General features: G+C 39.2%; 1 protein-coding gene across 3 annotated transcripts; it reads left to right on the top strand.

Moving 5' to 3' along the window:
- The first annotated feature begins 123 nt into the window (after positions 1-123).
- Positions 124-19584, top strand: PROSER1 (proline and serine rich 1). 3 transcript variants are annotated; one of them, XM_032099652.1, is made up of 13 exons: positions 124-428; positions 3531-3596; positions 4324-4392; positions 4847-4941; positions 5463-5556; positions 6029-6139; positions 6860-6943; positions 7850-7928; positions 10160-10255; positions 10381-10425; positions 12698-14459; positions 15112-15259; positions 19292-19584. In XM_032099652.1, the coding sequence occupies exons 1-13, from the start codon at positions 384-386 to the stop codon at positions 19322-19324; spliced, it is 2727 nt and encodes a 908-aa protein (XP_031955543.1). In that variant the 5' UTR covers positions 124-383; the 3' UTR covers positions 19325-19584. The 3 variants fall into 3 exon arrangements, with proteins under 3 accessions (XP_031955543.1, XP_031955544.1, XP_031955542.1); XM_032099653.1 differs by having other exon boundaries at positions 19265-19584; XM_032099651.1 differs by lacking the exon at positions 19292-19584 and adding an exon at positions 16588-18248.
- The last annotated feature ends 56 nt before the right edge of the window (positions 19585-19640 follow it).

The raw sequence follows: 19640 nt of genomic DNA, 5'->3' as shown, positions 1-19640 counted from the left end.
TGCGCTGCGGGGGCGCCCCGGGCCGGCCGGGCCTCGGTGCCGCGTGCTGAGCGGGGCGGCCGCCGCTGCCGCCCTTCCTGCCGCTGCCGCGGCCCCTGCGCCCCGCGCCGCCCTCTCCCGCCGGAGCGCCCGCGGGACGCGCGGGGAGCGGGCGCGCCGGGCGGCTCCCGGCGGGCGCCTTTGTCTCTGTGTCCGGCACTGCAGAAGCGGCAGCGCTCCATCCCCGGGGCCGGCGACAGCCCGGGCCGCCTTCCGTGCCCGGCATTTTTATTTTTTTTTTAAATCCTTTTTTCCTGTATGCTTAAAGACACTTAGGATTTTTTTTTTATTACTAGTATTATTTCCTCCACGTTTAAGTGTCGACATTGAATGAAATAATCGAGATGGATAAGAAATCATTTGAAACCGTGCTGGATGAAATTAGGAAGGTAAACTCTCGTTTTGTGTGTTAGTTTAATCATTTGGTGATGGACTATCGGACAAGGACTATAGCTACAAATTGAAAGGGGGAAACATTTCGATCAGATATTAAGAAGAAATTCTGTACTATGAGGGTGGTGAGACACTGAAACAGGTTGCCCAGGAAGGTGGTGGATGCTCCAATCCTGGCAATGTTCAAGGCCAGGTTGGACAAGGCCTTGGGCAACCCGGTCTAGTGGGAGGTGTCGCTGCCCATGGCAGAGGGTGTCGGGACTGGATGATCTTGAGTCGTCATTTGAAATTAGCACTTGGATAAGATTACTGCAGCATTTTCTCTTCCAAGGAAGATGAGAAATGAAAACAAAGTAGCCAAGCACCTCTTATTTGCGAGGGAGGGGCTGCGTTTGCTTGGCCCGAGCGGTGTCAGTGTGAAGTATCCACCTCTTATACACTGATTTAGGAGGTAGAGCGCACAAATAGGACGTGAGAATGCTGATTTCTAAGCTGCACTCTTTTGTCCTTGTGGAAGTCACTTCTCCCACAGCTCAGGAGTGTGTGCCCACCTTCTTCCTCTGGGATGTTAAGTCTGCATTTTGATATGAGCTCTAAGCTGTGTTTCTGCATCTCCTGTTTAAAACCTCACCGAGCCAAGTACTGCTAGTTGTGGGGAGCAGAGATACAAACCTGGGCTTCCTCGTGTCTGGCGGGGCTCTGGTTTCTCTCTGCACAAGAGGCCTGCTTTTAACAGGAAAGCTCGAAGTTAGTGGTTGGCACACTTCCCCAAATTGGTAGAAGAAGAAAAGGAGAGATTAAAAATCAGAACCTTTGAGATTAATGTTTCTTGTTTTGCCTAGGAAGCAGAAACCTGTGAGGATGTATTTTGTTGCAGTTAAGCAGAGGTTTTTTAAGAGTCACAGTAGAGCAGTTAACCTGCTGAAACTGTCTTGGTGTAACGATGAGGGGCTTGTTTTAGATGAGATTACTCGTGGCAGAACAGCGATCCATAGCTTTTTCGTAATAAGTGGGGTTTTTTGTTATGTTGGTTTCTCTAGGAGAGGTAAATTTCCTTTATTTGGACTCGGGTACTGGAGCGGAGATTCAGTTCAGTTTCTCTTCGGCATGAGGCAGTGACAGCTGCAATTGCAGTATTATTGTTTTGCAACATATTGAGGTATAAAACCATATTGTGGTATAGAACTGTTCAACAGAAGCCCCAGGGGTGAGTCTTTGTTGTCACAACTACATTTTTGCATAAGGTCATGGTTATAAAGTCTCCTTTATAAAACAGCTGAAAACATGACAGTCTAAGATATTTCAGGATGAGGACTTCCCTCCCAACTTATGAATTTGAGTGCAAAATCTGGGAACAAAAAAAAAATCAAGGAACGACTTGCACATGAATGCTTTCTCTGATAATTGATGGTGGGAGGGAGTAGTGCTTCAATTATATGACTGCAGTGCAGTCCTTCAGAATACGCTCTGTGATTACTAAAGACTTCAGACAAAAGGGTTTAGACATGTGATTTTAGGCAATTATGTTTCCTCTATGTTATCTGCCTCTATTCCTGTATTCCACCTTGCTGTTGATCTAAGGGTCAGTGCTGTGCTGTGTTAATAATAGTTGTGCTGTTGCAGTGTAACATTCATGGTACAAATGCTGATTTTGTGTCTTTGTTGCTATGTTTTTGTTTAAGCTTCATTTCTACCTCTGTGGTAGAACCTTCTTTATCATGTGATTTGCAAGTTTGTTGTGTTGGCATGTTCCATTTTCAGTCCCACATTTAGCAGGAACAATTATTTAAATGTCTTCATGCTTAGCTTACTTCTGTTTTTCACTATATGTATTTACAATTACTAGCAAAATAAACTTTGGGGGTTTTGTTTGTTTGTTCCTTCCATAAATATGCATAGCAGTGCTTTCTGTTTGTGCTCTTGTTACAAAGTCATTCAGTTGTTGATTTAAGAAGGAAAAGTAACATTTGTTTTGGTAAAAAATATGACATACCCTGCTTTTTTTTCAAAATACATGAAGAGGAGGAAAGGACAGAAGAAAAAATGAGCATGAAGGGAGAAATTCTTTCTCCCCTGTGACTGCAGTGTGTCTGTGTTTGTCTGTTAATGAGGTATGGAAGGGAAGAAGGTTGCCTCAAACAGTATCTAAGTGGATTTCTGTGCACCTTTGCTACTCACTCACAGTCAGTCAAGCTGCAGTGCTGGAGACCATGTCTGTCAATGTGGAGGGACAGGAACAAAAAAGCAAGGGTGACGGTAGATTTTAGGGCTATTGGGAGAAGGATAGAAGTGGGTGTGGGGATAAAGCTAAAGGTGGTTTGAGAATACACAAGATCTAGCATCAGAGGGGGAACTTGGAAACTGTGGAAGAAAGGTGTTTTCAGCAGCCTGGGGCAGGAATTCAGCTGTTAGCAGTCTTCTTTACATCTTGTACCTGTCACAGAGAGCTGGGTACAGGAGAGGGAGGAAGTCCTGGCTATTAGACAGCTCACGTGGTTATCAACAAAACTGTCTTGCCACAAAGTCAAAAGGCCAGTGCTGCATTAAAGTACTGTGCCTTGTTTGTTTTGTATGACTGCATGTTAAAATTTGAAATGTGTAAGGATGATGGTAAGACAGCATCCATCTCTGGTGCAAGCTTTGTTGTATATTTAATTCTGTCTGTATACACTCATTATCCCAATTTCTTCATAAATTCGCTGAGGTAAAATACTTTGCTACTTAGTTTACAGGGGCCGTGCAAAAAGATTGCCTGAATAATCAACTGTGTTATCTTGTTTAACTGAAAGTTGATGTAAATCATTGGAGCAAAAAGAGAGTGATGATGTTCTCTCAGTTATAAGCAACAACAAAAAAGCAAAATCAAGTAAATTAAAAAATGAGTATTTTTTTAACAGAAGAATTTAATCAAGTGTTTCTGCTCTTCCCTGTTCTCAATTACCTAAGGAATGTACTTTTACTTCAAAGTGCTGCAGTGCAGTTGATACAAGTGTCACTTTGTAGGGGCAGATTTTAGATTAATAGATTAGCAGATGGTTGTGCTAAAATTATAATTTTGAGTCACTAATCATGCATCTTTTTTATTCTATATCTTTTAGGCTGTATTGACTGAGTACAAATTAAAAGCTATTGAATATGTTCATGGATACTTTTCCAGTGAACAGGTAAAGTCAACACTGTCATGGGTTTAATGGGAGCTTTTGTTTTTGGGTATTCAGTAATACAAACAGATTGTTGCCAGTCATACTGAGGCTGATCATATTAGCTTTTCATATTGATTAACTGAGGAGATTTAATTCCTTACTATTATATCAGCATGACACTATTAAAAAGAGCTCCAAGTTGCTTTGTCATCAAAATCACTACATTTTTATTTTTATTGTGTCAGGAAAATGGTGGAAATTTATCTTAATGGAATTTAGGATTATTTTTCATGTATTGTCTAAATAGAGATGTAGTAATAATGTATAATATGATAATACATAGATTTTCTTTTTCCTGTTTCTTTTCCTGCTGGCTTTTTTTGGTGTATGTTTGGGAATATGCTGTTTGGGATACTGATTGTTGATAAGCTTTTTCAGAGATACTTGATTTTTTTTTTTACTTATTCTAAAACAGTGGCATTGTTATGCATATATGCAAATATATGTAGAAAAGTAAGTATTTGAAATATTTCCATAGAAAATCTTCATCTCATAAAACAGAATTTTAGGTGCCTACTTAGAAATAAAAAGGTTAGATGCTGGTAGGCACCAACAATCAAACACACAGACATACAGATATTTTTTAGCAGTATACCACTGTGCTAGAAAAGTGGAAAGGTCATGTTGATGCTATTAGCATACATTTTTAATATATCTAAAAGATTAATTGAAGGCCTTACTGTTGCAGGTTGTTGAATTACTGAGATACTTCTCCTGGGCAGAACCACAGCTCAAGGCAATAAAGGCTTTACAACATGTAAGTTCTTGTGACATAATCTTTTGGAATAAATTTGCTCTCCTAATGTCATTTTAATTTTATGACACCTCCTTTTCAACTGATGAGTCAATCTACCCTTTAAAATCTTCAAAGTTTCTTCTTCATCTTCTTCAGTGGTTTCAAGCTATGAAACTTCATACTTAAAATTAGGGTATCTTTTCTGACTAAAGTGACTTTTACTTTCCTGTGTATCTCAGTAATAGATGTAACCCTTTGTAACTATTGTTAACTCTCCTGATTTCTTTGCTTTGGGTGAGTGCTTTTTGGAGCCGCTTGTTTGTAATTTAGCCTGTAGAGTCTCCTTCCCAATGGGAGGGAGAGGCTATTAAAATTTCACTGAAATACACCATATGAATATGTTACTGAGTTGTATTCTGAGTTTAAAATAGTTGTACTGCCTTATTTTATACACACATTTTTTCTTTCTTATCAGAAAATAGTGGCAGTTCCAGCATCAAAAATAGTTAATATTCTCAACTGCTTCACATTCAGTAAAGATAAACTTATTGCCCTTGAAATCTTAGCTTCGTAAGTATCTCTTGTGCTTTATTTCCTTAACTTATATTGGTTTATCTCGTGTTTGGGGATATAAAACTTCAGATACTCCTAGAAGGAAGCACTGTGTCTGGTTAAGGTAAAGCACATGTCCATTACTGATGGGGCTGTTCAATAGAGTAATTAGAAGTAGACATTGTAGAAGTAGACATAAGGCTGAGAGAATTTGGTTTGTTCGGCCTGGAACAAGTTGGGGTGACCTAATTGCAGCCTTCCAGTACCTGAAGGAGGCCTGCAAGAGAGCTGGAGTGTTGTGACAGGACAAGGGGAATGGCTTCACACTGAGAGTAGGTTTAGACTGGATATCAGAAAAAAAATTACCATATTTAAGCCAGGGGTTTTTACTTCAATAGTAATATTATAATTTGAACTAATTATGTTTTTTTAATGTACTGTTGGGTAGTGGCTCAGTAAGTGTGGGCCACTTTGCAGTGGTGCATTGTTTCAGCTTATGCAAAGGCAATGGCAGTAATTGTCTGTCAATACCTTTACAGCAACATCGTTGATGCTCAGAATTATCGCCTTATTGAAGATCTGTTCAGAATTAATATGTCAGAGAAGAAAAGATGCAGAAGAATTCTCGAACAGGTAATCAAGATAAACTACTATCCTTGGTTCTATTAGGGTTCTGTTTACATCCTTATGGTCACTGAGGGGCCAGGGCTTAGCATGAGGACTTCTGGGAGCTATTGGTGGGAGACAAACTGAAACAAGCAACTGCAAAAAGATAAGAGCTGTGTGACGCACGTGCAACAAAAGGGGAAGTTTCTGTCAGGCATTAGGAACATATGGAAAAAGGGGCACAGAATTGCAACCAGTGCTGGAGGAAACTGTTTGTTTGAGAGAACACCAAGTGCTTAAGCCCAAGTTCAGTATGAGCAGAGGTGGACTTTGGTAGAAGTTTATGCTATTTGGATTATTTGGAATAAGACTTGAGACACAGACTCCAATTGTTCCATGTATGTTGATTCATGCAGTCTAAATGTCATAAAGTAGTAACTAGTTTCTTTAGAACATTGAATTTGATAGCAAATGATGTTCTTTCTTGATTATTTTGCAGGCTTCAAAAACAGGTTGTAAGGCTCCTCATGCTATGATATCATCCTGTGGCATGATTCCTGGCAATCCTTATCCCAAGGGCAAACCAAGCCGCATAAATGGAATTTTTCCAGTAAGCACAATCCTATGCTTTTGCTTTTCACAAATGAACCCTTGATTTAAGGTTCATTGTAGTATAACCAAACCCAGAATTCATATACATGGAAGGAGGACTGGAATCAAAACCAAAGTGCGTTTGTTGGGTTTGTTTTACCCCGTTCCACATTTATAGGGAACTTGCATTATTTTTATTTGCCTATTGTTTCTATGCTGCTTCAGGTAAAGATTACTTCATAAATAAAACATTATTCATATCAGGAAAACATTGTAAACTCTAGCAATGTTTGGCAGAATCAGGAGAGGTGTCAAGAGCTTTACTGGTATGTTGATAAGGTGACCTAGTAGGGTCACTGCTATACTACTGCTAATCCTAGTGTGGCTCCTAAACAAGCATGTTAAGCATTTCATGTGAACACTTAAGGGACAGCAAAATTAGTGTTATCATGTCCACAAGTCAAAATGCAGAATTTCATCATCAACATGGACTGTTTAAAATGCCTCTCTTTAAAAAAGCTCAGTGTTACAAACCAAGCTATTGGAATGCTCTTACTCATTACTTTACAAGCCTAAAACAGTTGGTTGTTGGTTTTTTTTTTTTTTTTCCTGACAAACATGGTTACTTTCAGAATGTTCAAAAACTCAGATGTAGTTCAGGAAAAAAAAAATATGGCAGAAATTGTACGGCAAGATTTGGTTCTAAATTAATGCTTGGCTTAATTTTCTTTTGTTTCAGGGAACCCCTATCAAAAAGGACACAGAAGAGTGTACTAATGAAGGAAAGGGAATAGCAGCTCGTATACTTGGACCATCCAAACCAGTATGTCTAATAAATTCATAAATAAATGAAACTTTGAAAAAACCCCAAAACAACCACCAGCCAATTGACCGAGGCTTTGTTATAAAATTCTGTTATGTTGCCAGAAGACTGTAGAGCAGCAATTTAATTGAAGCTAAACTTCTATAATGAATATGACCTAGTATTTTTTTATTTAGCTTGAAAATGAGCTCTAGTTTTTATCTGTAGGGGGGGAGGATCCTCTACTGGATGCAATCTATGTGCGTTTGAAGACAGACTTTAAATTGCGGTAGCAGAAGAGAAAACTAAAAGCATTTTTGGTAGTCCATCATGAGCTCCTCTCTGAGGATTTCTCACATGAACACAGAAAATGTTTCCATCTTTAAAACTTGAATTACAGCAGTGCCTTAGAGGTTCATGTTTCTTGACAACACAGCTGATGTGTATTTCAAAATTTTTAAGCATGTGGGACAAACTTTCAGTTGCACCTGTTACTACTTTGAAGTATTGTCCAAATGTTTTATTACCACTTTTATTATGAGATGTTTCCCACAAAGCTATATTATTTTAAAGGCATAGGTACTTTCAGAAATATTTGGTAGTTTTAAATGTGCTAAACATTTAAAATGAGAAGTCAGTCCAAGACTGCAGAGTGTGAGAATTGCAAGGCAGAAAGGAGTTCCCTTTCCCTCCTGTGCTCAGTTTTATATTAAAATCCAAAGGTATACTAGTGATGTTTGCTTCACTCTTTTCAGAAAGAGCGAAATAGTTGCAGTCACTATGGATATTATGACGAAATTTTGTGTCACATATATTTGTAGTGAAGAATGCCTGTCTGTAGTAGTATCTGAAAGTTAGCTTTTTGTCTGAGAAACATTAGGTAATGCTTTCACTATTGCTTTTCCCATTTGTTTTTTGTTTATGTAGGCTCCATCAACGTACAATCCACACAAACCAGTTCCATACCCCATCCCACCATGTCGGCCACATGCAACTATTGCACCAAGTAAGGTTTCTGTGTTCTAGCTTGATGCTATTGTTTCATGCATTTGCCTTTTAAGTAATGTGTCAAGTGTCAGTTTCTCTGACCATGGTCATCTCTGAAATTGGCTTCTGCTCTCCAAGCATGCTCTGGGTACTGGTTTCTACCTTTTCTTATCATGACAGCAGAATTGATTAAAAGAGGACTATATTGACTTATTTTTCCAACATCCATAAGAAAAATTCACAATCCTTTTCTGATGACAGAGTATTTAATTTATGGGAGGCATTGTGCGTGTTAGACAAGACTAGGGCTTTGGCTTTGTTGTAACGTTTGACCAAGGTTTGGGCTTTGGCTTGACAAGTCTGGCTTGTTGCTGTAGAACCCAACTTGGGATATGGCCAGCCACAGCCCTGAATTGGGTGGAACTGTGTAGGAACTTGCTGAAGGGCTATAATCTGCTTCTCAGTTGCCTTCAGCTTTACCTTCTCTCCATCATAATGGAGAGCAAACAGTTTCCTAAAAGAAAAGTAGATTTCAGTCTCAGAAGGGAAATAGTGATTGCCTTTTCCTGCTATTGGTCTGTTTCTGGCCTTGTGCCTTAGGTAAGATTGAGCCTTTATTCGTAAGCTCCTCTCTCTTTGCTCTGCTGCATCAATTGTTTGATTCCAGACATCTTTGGAAGGGAGCAAGGCAATTGCCCTTTCTTTGGAAGAAAGCTTAGAATACGTAAAGTAGTCAAATTTGGATCTGGCAGCTGAAAGGCTTTTCTAATCTTGAGATTCTGTACTGCAAAACAAGGAGTGCTCTGGTTAGGATGCTTGCTTTTCACTGATGTTGGGGATTTCAGGGAGTTTTTCAGGTAGTTGATAAGAAAGTGAAGCAGAACTCCTAGCGTGCTGAAGGCTGAGTCATCTAATCAACTTGATGTCTGCAAGACTTTTTATAGCCATTTTAGAAAAATGGGCACTACTAGTGGCTAAACTAAGACTGATTGATTATTTATGCCCAGGAAATTACTTGTTGCCAAGAAACTGTACAGCAAACTTGCAGACTAGCTCAAATTTATATTAAATAAATCCTGTCCAAAGTATCTTGAAGCACAAAATTTGGCTTGTGAAAGGATATAAATATTAGTACAGGTTTAGGATATGAAACAGCTTTTGAGGTTTCTGGGCCTTATTAGGCTGCAACATATTTTGTAAGAAAGCTCTTGTGACAGCAGAACTCATAACTGGTAAAATGATATACATGTGTGTGTGTGTTTAATGAGATTGCAGATGCTGACCTGAAACTATTGAATGTGATTGTTTTCAGTCAGTGGTCAGAACGATGAATTGTTTTCTGCCTCTTGAACATTTCATTCCTGGGTGATGAAGTGATTGTTAGTGGCTTTTCTGATTTTCAGGTCATGCAAGAAATCTTAACATCAGGTGGAATTGCTGTGAAAGTGTGAAATCAGAAAGGAGTTGTATATGACAAATTGCTGCACTTTCAGTATTGTTCAAGTGCTACCTTTGCCCATGAAGACTAAGTTCTTATGCTCTTAAACTATTAATTCAGGGCCACTATGAAGTGTGTTTGTGTTCCTGCAATTTAAATTCATATGTGTTTCATCAGAACTGTATACCACAGCAATACAACAGTTTAAGTTGCTCAAAAAAATAAGGGAGGAAAAAAGGTATTTTTAATACATGAATTGCTGTAAAAATTTTATATTGAAATAGTTTGTTAACCCACTTGAATTTCTTAGCATTTAAAGGATTATTGAAGAATACTAGATTAAGTATTTGAGATGGGACATTTTTCTCTGTATTTTCTGGCTAGTGTTAAAGGGTCATGGTTACTGATCTGTGATTGGCTCCTTTGTTTGTCCAGCTTTAATGTTGAAGAAGAAGTTGCAACAGCCTTTAAATTAGGAATAGGAATGGAACCAGTGATGCTGCAGACACTCTGTATCACTCCTCTCCTTTGAGTTTTTTAAGGCAAAATGGAACTGAAAGGAATTGAAACCTGACTTTTTCAGGCTCTCTCAAGAGAATTGCCCTTAGTAAAATTTGGATCACAATGCATGCCATTCAGGCAGACATTGGCAAAAGCCAACATCCAGCCTGAATAATTAACTGGTCTAGCTTTTTGATGAAGGAATGTCTTACAGTCTTGAAAATGTTCTTTTAAAGGAGACGATTCTTACTGGTTCATCTAGATACAGATTCTTCTGACAATGGGGATGTGTATTGCCTTTGTTATTTTAGGTGCTTACAACAATGCTGGCTTAGTTCCAATGGCCAATGTCATAGCTCCAGGCTTACCAGCTCCTCCACCATACACTACTAATCAAGTGGCATCAGGTAAAGCATGCATATCTTTAAAAATATTCATGCTGATTTTCCTGATTCGTTGTTGGGAGTGGATCATTCATTCACTGCTGGAGTGTCATTTGCTTTTCAATAACAAGTTTCGGTTCTCTGTTTAGAAAATGAAGACCTTTCCAGCCAGGCAAAACCTTCACAAAATCAAGGTAAATTGCAAATCCACAGGGGGGTTTTTGTGTTGATTGTATCTTTGTTATTTGTTCAGAAAATGTTAACAATTTGTTTAGTGAGATCTTCATAAGCTTCTAAGTATGTAGCTGCTAAGTATGTGGAATAGGATCTCTTGAGAGTGGAGAAAAAAAATCGTCAGAAATTTGTCACTTAGAAGCATGGAAACATTACAATTCTTTTGTGTTAGCTTATCAAAGTTTTTTATATTCTTCATTATATAAGTATGTGAGAAATCATGTTAAAAACGAAATCAAAATACCCTTTGCAATGTCATGCACTTAAATACTTAAGTAAATCTTTGCAATTTTTAGAACTCTGGACGTCTGTTGGAAAAGCCATTGACATTTTAATTTCATAGATCAGTTGCAATAAGAAGGTAGTAATACAAGAGAGATTTAGATATTTTTGAATGTCTTATCCCAGAGTGTTAGATCCAACTATGTCTACCTGCACTTTTGTCTTACCCTGTAAGATCCTCTGTTCCCTTTACAAAGACAGTTGTGCATTTTTTATTGTTTTTATTTGTGTGGTGCTTTGTACAATTAGTACAAAGCATAATAATAAATCCCATTAGGAACTACTTATAAACAGGCTTTGATAATACTTTGTTAGATTTGACAAATCCAAACAGAGAATTTACTGGCCATTAAGTCAGACATATTAACAAATACTGCAAATAGATAAAATGACTGTGATAAGTTTATCTACTGTAAATATTCCTAGGGGCCAAAAAAAAAAAGTTATGTTTTGTCTTTCCTTCTCTATGTCCAGGGATGGTTCTACAGAAATGTTTTGAGAATCACTTCATTCTTATGTACCCCTCTTTAAGTGTGCATGTATTTTACAAAGTAGTTAATGCAGCTAAATGAATACAGTGTAAGGAATGAAATATTCTCTTAGGAGCACAAATTCAGCAACAACTCTGAGTTCTATTGCAGCTGTATTTCATTGGTGATTATCTTGGCTGTCAGGATTAAATAACTGTGATCTTTAGGAGAGTCTTCAGCTTGGAAACAGAAAGAGGAAAGAACAGAGTCCAGAGTTGGGCAGTCTGGGTTTTTTTGAAAAAAATATGTCAAAGGAAATAGTTTGTTTGCAGACTTGCTAGTTTTAGAGTTTCAACATACACAGAATGGGAGTTTGTCATACCAGCTTAGGTCCAAGATTTTAGAGATTACTTTTTTGGATTTATGTGTAGAATTATATGTAGAATTCAGGCAAGAGAGGCATTTAGGCTGTTAGAGAGTTATGGGTGATGAGTTTGACTGGTTGGATCAGTGTCTTGCTTACAGTTGAACAGAATATTCTGAAAGTAAAATAAAGCACAAGGTTTGCTTGAGAGGGATGATTTATTAACATATTCATGTTCCACAGGAAACTAGAGGCAGGCATATCGGGACTCTTGACATGCCCATGTTCATAAATGCAGCTCCTTTCCATTAATCTCCACCTCCCCATTCACAGCGTGCCTGCCTGTTTTCCTGCAGCTTGACTGATGTCTCTAACTTACTTTGTAGGATTGACATAAGCTGATACTTTTAGTGGCAGGTGATTGCCTTTATTACAGACACCTGACTAAAGACTCCTAGAAATACTTGTTGATAAAGTCAAGTGCCAATGTTAGTTTAATACTGTAGTGTGATACATGAATTTGAAAGTGTACCTTCTTAGAATCAAAATCTGAAGGAAGCACAGTGAAGAGAATGACCTGATTTTGAAGGAAAGAAAACTACCAGCACCTGAAATCAGCTTTCTTCAGTTGTTGACTAAACTTCTCTGAAATCATGATACATTGAATTAACTGGTTCTGAAGGAAATTCTGACCTTCAGTGAGAATGGATGCAGAGGAGCCCAGGTGATCTGATGCTGATGGAATATTAGATCTGGTTTGGGTACTGCCAAATGTTAGGGACCAGAGGGAGGGTGTTCACCTGTAACACTTAGATGTTGTTACAGAGTATATTTGAGTTTCTAACTGTTTTGCATGAGATCATGAAGAGGTAGGAGATGTCACAGAGTGTTTTATAAAGGGTGTTAGCCCACATGGTGTACGATTTGTGTGATGTGTTTGTGTGTACCTTTCTGGTTTGTTTTCATAGGCCCTGCTGTTCATTGTTTATATGTAAACATTGTGTGTTAGCTATTGCCTGTATGTCATATTTTGAAATGCTGTATAAAATGTTTTTGTGTTGATTTCAAACATTTCTGACAGTTTCAAGTATTCTTACTGGTTTTGTTTCTTTGCAGCTTTCTCTGCACAAGCGAATCAGCTCTTTACTCCTCATGGTTCTAATCCTTCAACACCTGCTGCTACTCCAGTCCCTACCCCATCACCTGTCAAGGCAATAAGCCATCCATTAGCACCTGCAACTCCACTCATCTCTGGGATGAACATGTCTACCCCTGTCCTTCCTGTTTTCCCAGGACAGGTCTCCTCTTCCATCCATACATCTCAGCCATCCACCCCAACCCCTACTGTCATCAAATCCCTTTCATTGCCTGGTGTTCCTGTCACATCTGTTCAGAGTGCAACCTCTACCCCTATCCCCGCAGTTTTCTCTGGGCTGGCTTCTATCCCCGCTGCTATGCCCGCTCCGCAAGGTTCCTCCACCCCATGTGCCACACCTGCGCCTACTGAAGTTTTCGCATCTGCTGCTACACCATTTGCTGGCCTCCCGTTCTCTGCAACCTCCTCAGTTGCTTCTGCTAATAATCCTGCTCCATTGTCATCAGTTTTTGCTGGCCTCCCTTTGTCCTTGCCGCCCAATGCCCAAGGGATTTCTAGTCCTGTTCCATCTACAATTGCTAATTCTCCTGCCACTACCATTCCTGGCTCACTAAGCTTGCCTAACCCAATTTTGTCTGTCTTAAAGGGATTTCTGACATCAAATGACACTTCATTAATCAATTCATCTGCTTTACCTTCTGCTGTGACAAGTGAGCTTGCTTCTTTATCTGCTCTTGCTAATCAAAGCTCTGACCCACCCACTTCCTCTGTCAACAAATCTTACACTCCATCAGCCACCCCCAACCCACAGCGCTCCTCCACACCTGGGCTGGCTATTTTTCCAGGTCTTCCATCCCCATCTGTAGCCAATTCTAGTTCCACTCCTCCAACATTGCCTGCACAGTCACCTTTAACCACTTCACCATCAATTATGCCAGTCAACTGTGGCTCATCAGCCTCCCTCTTGCATGGCACAAGTCCTACTAATCCTGACCAGCAGCTTTCATCAGCCCCAGCTGCCACCAGTATCCCAGTTCTGGTCAAAACAGAACCCATGAGTCCTACCCTGTCAGCCTTCAAAGGTCCTTCTCATTCAGCCAGCCCTTCTCATGGCACTCTAGGACTGTCAGGGCTTGGGCGTGCTTACACCTCAGCAGCTTCAGTGCCAGTCAGCTTACCCAGTTCCCTGAACCCAGCGCTGTCAGGGCTCTCCTCTTTGAGTGCTCCTCTGAACAACTCCAGTTCTCTGGCTTCCATTTCCCTTGCCCCACATGGCTCCTCTGCTCCCATTGCCCCTGTGTTCAATGGCCTCCCTCCTTTCACGTCTCTAACCAGTAACTTTGCTTTTACTGGTAACCCAGCACTGACCCCACCCGTCACTCTCCCAGGGTCTCTGTTGGCCACTCCGGCTACAACTGCTTCAGCCGTGTCCGCCCCCCATGTGAGTTCCACCGCCGCCGTACTCTCAGGACTCGCCGCCTCCGCAGCAGTCTCCGCTCCACCCTTCTCGCTTAACTTGTCCAGTGCTGTCCCTTCCCTTTTTTCCGTTGCCCAGGGACCTCTGGGATCATCAAACCCATCCTTCCCTGGTTTTCCTGTCTCTAACACACCCTCTGTCACTCCTGCTCTCCCTTCTTTCCCTGGCCTCCAGGCATCTTCTGCAGTAGCAGCAGTTGCACCGTTGCCAGCAGCTGCCACAGCCCCATCTCCAGCTCCGGTCCTGCCAGGGTTTGCCTCGGCCTTTAGCTCAAACTTCAACTCTGCACTTGTTGCGCAGGCTGGGTATGTTACTGTTTCTGAAGGAGGCCAGAACTATTTCTTTTTCTCTTGAGCAAAGCTGATTTTACTTTAGGTGTGTAGACAATGTTTTCACTCATAGTTACTAATTGCAGATAATTTTTAAAGTTAGTTCACTACTAGATTTCCACTTGTCTTTAGAAGCTGATAGGGTAGTGACTAAATAGGTTGGCCTCAATAGTCCTTGTTACAACAGTCTAATCCAGTGAGATGCTCAGTGATTTTATTTCCCAGATGAGGATACTTGGCACCTCCTAGGCTTTTACAAGAGTAGATTCCACGTGGGCATCCATTAACACATACAAGTAACAGCAGACAATATCTCAGATGTTTTAAGGAAGTACTCAGCATAAATTCTTGTCTGTAAGGTTATTTTTGCGTGTGAACTGTAGGCACAGTTTAGGTACAAAACAGAAATTCTGATTCCCCTTAGGTGTGTTCCAGACAATCTTGTGTGTTTATGAATAATTTTTAGGTGGGTAAAGACTGTACTTCGGTTTAGAAATTCTGGCCTTCATGAGATTTAGAAAAAGAAGTGCTTTTGTATTTTATGCAGACATAAGCTTATAGAGAGTGAAACAGAATAAGACATGGTGAAGATGTTCCTAATAATAGCCTCATTTTGACATTCTTTCAGGTTGACTTCTGGACTACAGACACCAGGAAATGCAGTTTTTCCTGGTCTTTTATCTCTCCCTGGTATCCCTGGCTTTCCCCAAAGTGCCGCACAATCTTCCTTACAGGAATTGCAGCACAGTGCAGCTGCACAGTCAGCACTACTACAGGTAGCGTGCCTATTTGTTAATACTGTTCTTCTTCCAGTGACCTCTTGAGCATGTATTTGCCTGTTAACTCCTTGGGATTAGTTTAAGTCAGTAAATGACGAAAAACCCCTAACCTATGTGAGAACTGATTGTAAGGATGATGATAAAAACCTACTTGTATTACCTTCTTACTCAAGGCCAGTGTACAATGCTTCATAAATGAGACTAAACCTTATCTAAAACTCTTTGTTAACTGGGGAGAAGTAAAAGAAAAGGTAGTGGAAATTATTTTTTTTTCCTGGGCTTGTGTTAAATCTAATGAGCTGACCATACCATTGCAAAATTTGTGCTCAGTTCCAGTCTTACATTTGAGTAACTTAGAGATTTCTGTGGACCCTTTGTTGTGAGTTACGTGCCTCTTCACATGTAATCAGATTGTCTTGAATTTGTGTCTGTTGTGGTTTTGCCTTTCTCTTGATAGTTCCCACAAATAGAATTGTAATATAAGCTTGAAGTGGCTTTGGGTAATGCGTAGTTTCATTGTCAATTGTCCATGAAACAGCTTGTTTCACCCATCAACCTATATAAGTTAACTGAGACTATAATCAGACTTTGTGTTTATGTGTATAGTTTGTCCTTTGTTAAAAGCAGCCTCTGTACAGATTAAGGATTCTTGTAAAAAACTTTTCCTTCTCTACAAAATGCTAAAGGAGAGAGCTGAGTGTCTTGACTTAATGTTTTCTTTCTTCTGTGACACATCAGTTGTTGAAATGGAGCACGTGTCTAAGTACTGTTCAGAGTGCAGCATATTGTCAGATGTCTTTTAAATATCAGGGGATTGGAAGAAGTAAGTTACTTTGTCTAGGCCATGCTGCTTTTGCAGCTCAGGAATCTATTTGTTCTGTAGAAATGTATGCAGATTGCATTCAGGGAATACAATTTTTCTTATTTATAAGATCCAGTCACTAAAATTAACACTTACTTGCTTGAGCAATGAGGAGTAGGAAAGTTCAAAGTCACTAAAATATTATAGCTCCTGATTAAGCTATGCCTTCCAAATCAGCTGGTGCTTACTCCACTGGAAAGTAAATGCCATTAACACTTCTTTGTTTTCCCCCTTAATCCAACTGCTTTTTTCATTCTCTGGTATTTCAGAGCAATAGTTGCACTAGAGTTTAACATCTGTGTATAGATGCATTGCTCATCTCTATTCTTTGCACACTTCAGATTATAATCCATTTGTTATGGCTTGAGTAGGACTGGTATTGTGGCTGAAATTTTGCTTAATTTAGATTTTTGTTTCCTTGTTTTTATCAGTGCTGTTTCCTAACTTCTTATCTTCCTTTAAGGCGCATTCTGCTTCTGCTCTGGAGAACTATACAGCTCAGCCTGAAGGTTTTGCTAACTATCCATCAACACCAGGAACACCATTTTCATTGCAGACAAGTCTGCCCCAGAGTGGATGGCAGTAAATACCAGGCATTTCTAAAGACTGCAGTGTTTTCTTGACAGAGCCTGATCCTATTCACTTTGAAGGCTGTCTCTGCGATAGTGGGAGCATGGTCTGAGTTGAGGAAAGAAAGGGAAAACATGAGGGTAAAATGTTTCCAGGAAGGTGTGTCAGATGTCAAACTTAATTTGTGATTGCATTCAATTTGATTCAGGGTCTGATCCTGTGAATTGCTGAGCATCCTTGACTCTCCTTTAATTTTAAAAGTTCAATGTTTGGTGTCTTACAGGATCAGGAACATTCAAACAGATATTTATGTAAATAGGGCAATTGACTGTCAAACTGAATAGGGAGACCAAGTATACTTAATAGTGTGTATAAGCACCTATGCTTCTGTTATGTTTTGTATGGTATACGTGGTTAATATAGACTGAGATCTAGACTGAAACTAGACAAATAAAGCTGTAGATGACCTTTTGTGTAGACACACTTCTTGTGTGTGCACAAATCAAGGTCAGTTCATGGCTTTTCAGATGTTTTCTTCCTATGTATGAGGATCTCCTGTTAGCATCAGCAGTATGTTGAGGGGAGGGTAGGTCAGAGGTGTGTGGGGATTTTCTTATGCTTTGAAATATTGTCATGGGCTTGCTGCTGAATTGAGTACTCCTTTGTCTGAACATGAAAGCTAGGAAATGATGCTGTACTGTATTTGGGTAGAAGTGGATTATGTTTTATTGGAGTATGGTTTAGCTAGCTGAGAATATGTCTTTCCAAAGTACATAAAAACATTTTAACTTGCCTCTAAAATAACGTTCTGTAATATTCTCCTTGCCCCCAGCACCCCTCTGAATGAAATATCTGTACTGCGGATAGGCTGCCTATCTGGCACTTTTGACTGCAGACTTACGTGAATGTTTACAGACATGGGGCAAGTTCCTCTCTCCCTTATACTCACAAACAAACTGGTTCTCTAAATGCTTTTCAGCTATAAACTACAACCTGATGGTGCTTACGTTATCCTGTGAGTATAAGTGGGAGCAGAATTTGGACCATGGATTTTTTTAGTATTTTTCCTTGGAAAACGTACATGATTTTAAAGGCATATAGCTAAATTAACTGTTACGATGCAGCATATAGAAAGGTCTTGCTCTGTTAGTGAAACTGAGTTGTGCACTCTTCTAATAATGTTAGTACCTGTGGGAATGTGTAACACATCATTGAATATCGTCTATTTAAGATATGCTCTTGATCATGGTTTAGAGACAATAGAGATGAATGATATTCAATCATGTGATTAAATTAAAATGTAGAGGATACTACACTGTAGAAATGTTCTGCACCTAGAGTTTTACTTTTTTAAAGATTGATTCTGCTGGGAGATGTTGCTAATGTATTTTCTTTCAAGATGTGAACAAACTTTTTTAGAACATTAATGGAAATTACTGTATTGGTTTTTAACATAATTTTTTTAAATAAAAAGTTTACAGTCATGGCAAAAAGTCTTTGCTGACTATTTGCATATTTACCTAAAATACAAATGAATAAACTTGTTTTTACTAAGATACTTCTACTGCTTGATCTTGCTTATGCTGTTTCTTTATGATGCAGAATTCTGTCCAAAATTATAAAATTGACTTCCTAAAGAGTGACATTAGAAATATCCTTTTAAGTTTTTAGATGAAAAATTTAAATCTTTTGACGTTTTAATAATCAAACTTACATATTATGTTACAGCTAAAAAATATAGTGTCCTTACATTTTTTTAGTTTGTGAAACCTGTTAAATTCTGATGATTCTCCACTCTGAACTGCTCTTAAAATTGGTGCCTTCTATCTTGACTTAAGAAATCTGTGGAAGAGATCTCTACCATCTTTCATTTTACTCTGCTTCTCATTCTATCCATAACATGTTCTTTGTAGATCTATTGGAGAAAATAAAGATACAGGTATCTTATCAAGAGCAAATTGGCTTTTCTCCCCTAGATGTGAATGTAAAGTAGTTCCAAGTCAGTAAGTTTTCTAACCTTACTGAGATGCTGAGTTTGACATCCTATTTTAATCCTAGTTTCCCCATCAAGCAATCAAAGTTTGAACTAATTCACGTCACCCTGTAGTCAAAAGCAAGTAGTACTGTTTTGTCAGAAAGTAAGCATTTCATACCTCTGTTTCTAAAAATACCTGTTGAATAGCCATGGGGTATGGGGGTTCCTGTCTGAGCATTGGACACCTCAGACGCCAAAGAGACTCAAACTTTGTTTCTCCAAATGAAAACAGGTGAGAAGTAGTGAAATCCACTATATTAAATGCTCTTCTCCTGAAACAGTGTAGTTACAGGGTGGTGTCCACACACTTTACCAGAGAAGAGTATTTGATGCTCCCATCAGTGTTAGGCAAGTGAATAGGTTAAGAAGTGTTCATTTGTGAAGTTTTTATGTCTGGAATGGGTTTTCTGGTTTCTATTGAATCATATTGAAGGATTTTGTAAATGGAACTCTCCAGTGGTTAGGATTAAAGTTCAGTTTTTTAAATATTTCTCCTGATGTAAAATTGTTTTTTATTAATGTTTTCCCTCTTCAGGAATAAAGTCTGTGTTCTGCATTGCAGCAAACTGCTGTGACCCAGCCTTGGAATTTCTGAAGGAAACGATTTGTCCTGAGCTCTTTCATGCTTACTTGAGCACCATTTTTAGACAGCCAAGGAAACATCTGCTCCTGAGGCAAACCACCTTAAACTGAGCCTGTTCCGGGAAAGGACTCTTGCTGAATGACTTTAATTTTGGACTAACTATGACTTTTTTCACTGTTCCAGTTGCCTATTACTGCTCTATTTCATATGTATTGACAGACTGCAAAAGCTAAGGTGAAGTGTTCCGAAATAAAATCTCTTTTGCAACAACTTAGAACATACGGGGATTGTGTTTGCAAACACAAGTTTCAATGTTTCTTTCAAGTGC

This window comes from Corvus moneduloides, chromosome 2 (genome assembly GCF_009650955.1).
Source record: "Corvus moneduloides isolate bCorMon1 chromosome 2, bCorMon1.pri, whole genome shotgun sequence".
NCBI classification, from domain to species: Eukaryota; Metazoa; Chordata; class Aves; order Passeriformes; family Corvidae; genus Corvus; species Corvus moneduloides.
The sequence above is the reverse complement of the archived record's forward strand: the minus strand, read 5'-3'. Positions and strand labels throughout refer to the sequence as shown.

Coding starts and splice junctions, on each gene's coding strand:
- PROSER1 (XM_032099651.1), top strand. CDS start 384: ATGGATAAGAAATCATTTGAAACCGTGCTGGATGAAATTAGGAAG. Junction 5,557..6,028: donor GCAGAAGAATTCTCGAACAG/GTAATCAAGATA, acceptor ATTATTTTGCAG/GCTTCAAAAACAGGTTGTAA. Junction 6,140..6,859: donor GCATAAATGGAATTTTTCCA/GTAAGCACAATC, acceptor CTTTTGTTTCAG/GGAACCCCTATCAAAAAGGA.